This window comes from Myotis brandtii, unplaced genomic scaffold (genome assembly GCF_000412655.1).
Source record: "Myotis brandtii unplaced genomic scaffold, ASM41265v1 scaffold157, whole genome shotgun sequence".
NCBI lineage: Eukaryota > Metazoa > Chordata > Mammalia > Chiroptera > Vespertilionidae > Myotis > Myotis brandtii.
The window spans coordinates 1454592-1455536 of NW_005355708.1; the positions used below are offsets into that span (position 1 = coordinate 1454592).

The 945-nt window shown below is 62.4% G+C and overlaps 1 protein-coding gene across 1 annotated transcript in view; it reads right to left on the reverse strand.

The window, feature by feature from the left end:
- The window catches only part of SOX9 (SRY (sex determining region Y)-box 9), a 5642-nt gene that overhangs the window by 3858 nt on the left and 839 nt on the right, over window positions 1-945 (reverse strand). Inside the window, exon 2 of the mRNA XM_005861956.2 lies at window positions 1-241. This exon is cut by the window's left edge and continues 7 nt beyond it. Coding sequence (XP_005862018.1) covers window positions 1-241 — 241 coding nt within the window. The remainder of the gene's footprint in view (window positions 242-945) is intronic.

A 945-nucleotide genomic window follows, 5' to 3' on the forward strand; every position in this document is an offset into this window, starting at 1 on the left:
GGGGGAGTGCACCTCGCTCATGCCCGAGGAGGAGTGCGGCGAGTCGGCCTGCAGCGCCTTGAAGATGGCGTTGGGGGAGATGTGCGTCTGTTCGGCCGCCTCCTCGGCCTCCGCCTGGCCGTTCTTCACCGACTTCCTGCGCCGGGGCTGGTACTTGTAGTCCGGGTGGTCCTTCTTGTGCTGCACGCGCAGCCGCTCCGCCTCCTCCACGAAGGGCCGCTTCTCGCTCTCGTTCAGCAGTCTGCGTGCGCGAAAGGGGGCGCAGAGGAAAAGAGGGGGGCAGGTCTGTGAAATCTGCGGCGCTGTCACGGCGGCGGGAGCGGGAGGTGACCCCCGACCTCTCCGTTGCTGCTTTTGCACACAACCCCCTCCCCCCGTCTCCCTCCCTCTGCTTTCCAGCCACTGCCGCAGCTCATAACTTTTCTTAAACAACAAAAAGTTAAAAAAGGTCTCCCCTATTCTTTTAGTGGGACGTGAGCGGTCACTCCGCGCCCCGCCCTCTCCCCTTCTCTTCTATTTTGGAAGCCCTGCAGATGGAAATAGCTCTCCGCTGCCCCGTTCTTAATGCCTCTGCTACTGGGGTCATCCCTCTCCCACCCCACCCTCCCTCCCCCTACTCCCTTCAAACACTTTCCAAAAACCCCACTCCATTTGCAAGGAGCCCCTCCTGTCCACCCCCGGACACTGCGCCCACCTATTTCCAGGAGCCTCCCTCCTCCGCCCCCTTCCGGCTAAGGGGGTCCTCTAGCCTGGGTTTCTCTCCCCGCCCTCCACCCCAACTCCGGGAGTGCAGAGCTACGCGAAAGCGAGCAGTTCCTGGGAGAGAGAAGCAAACTTCGCTTCCCACTCCAGCACCCATTTGGGATTGCAATTCATCAGGCTGCCCCTCTCCCACCGTGCGTGCGTCCTACTAGCCTTCTCCCACCCGCTGGCCGCCCATCACCC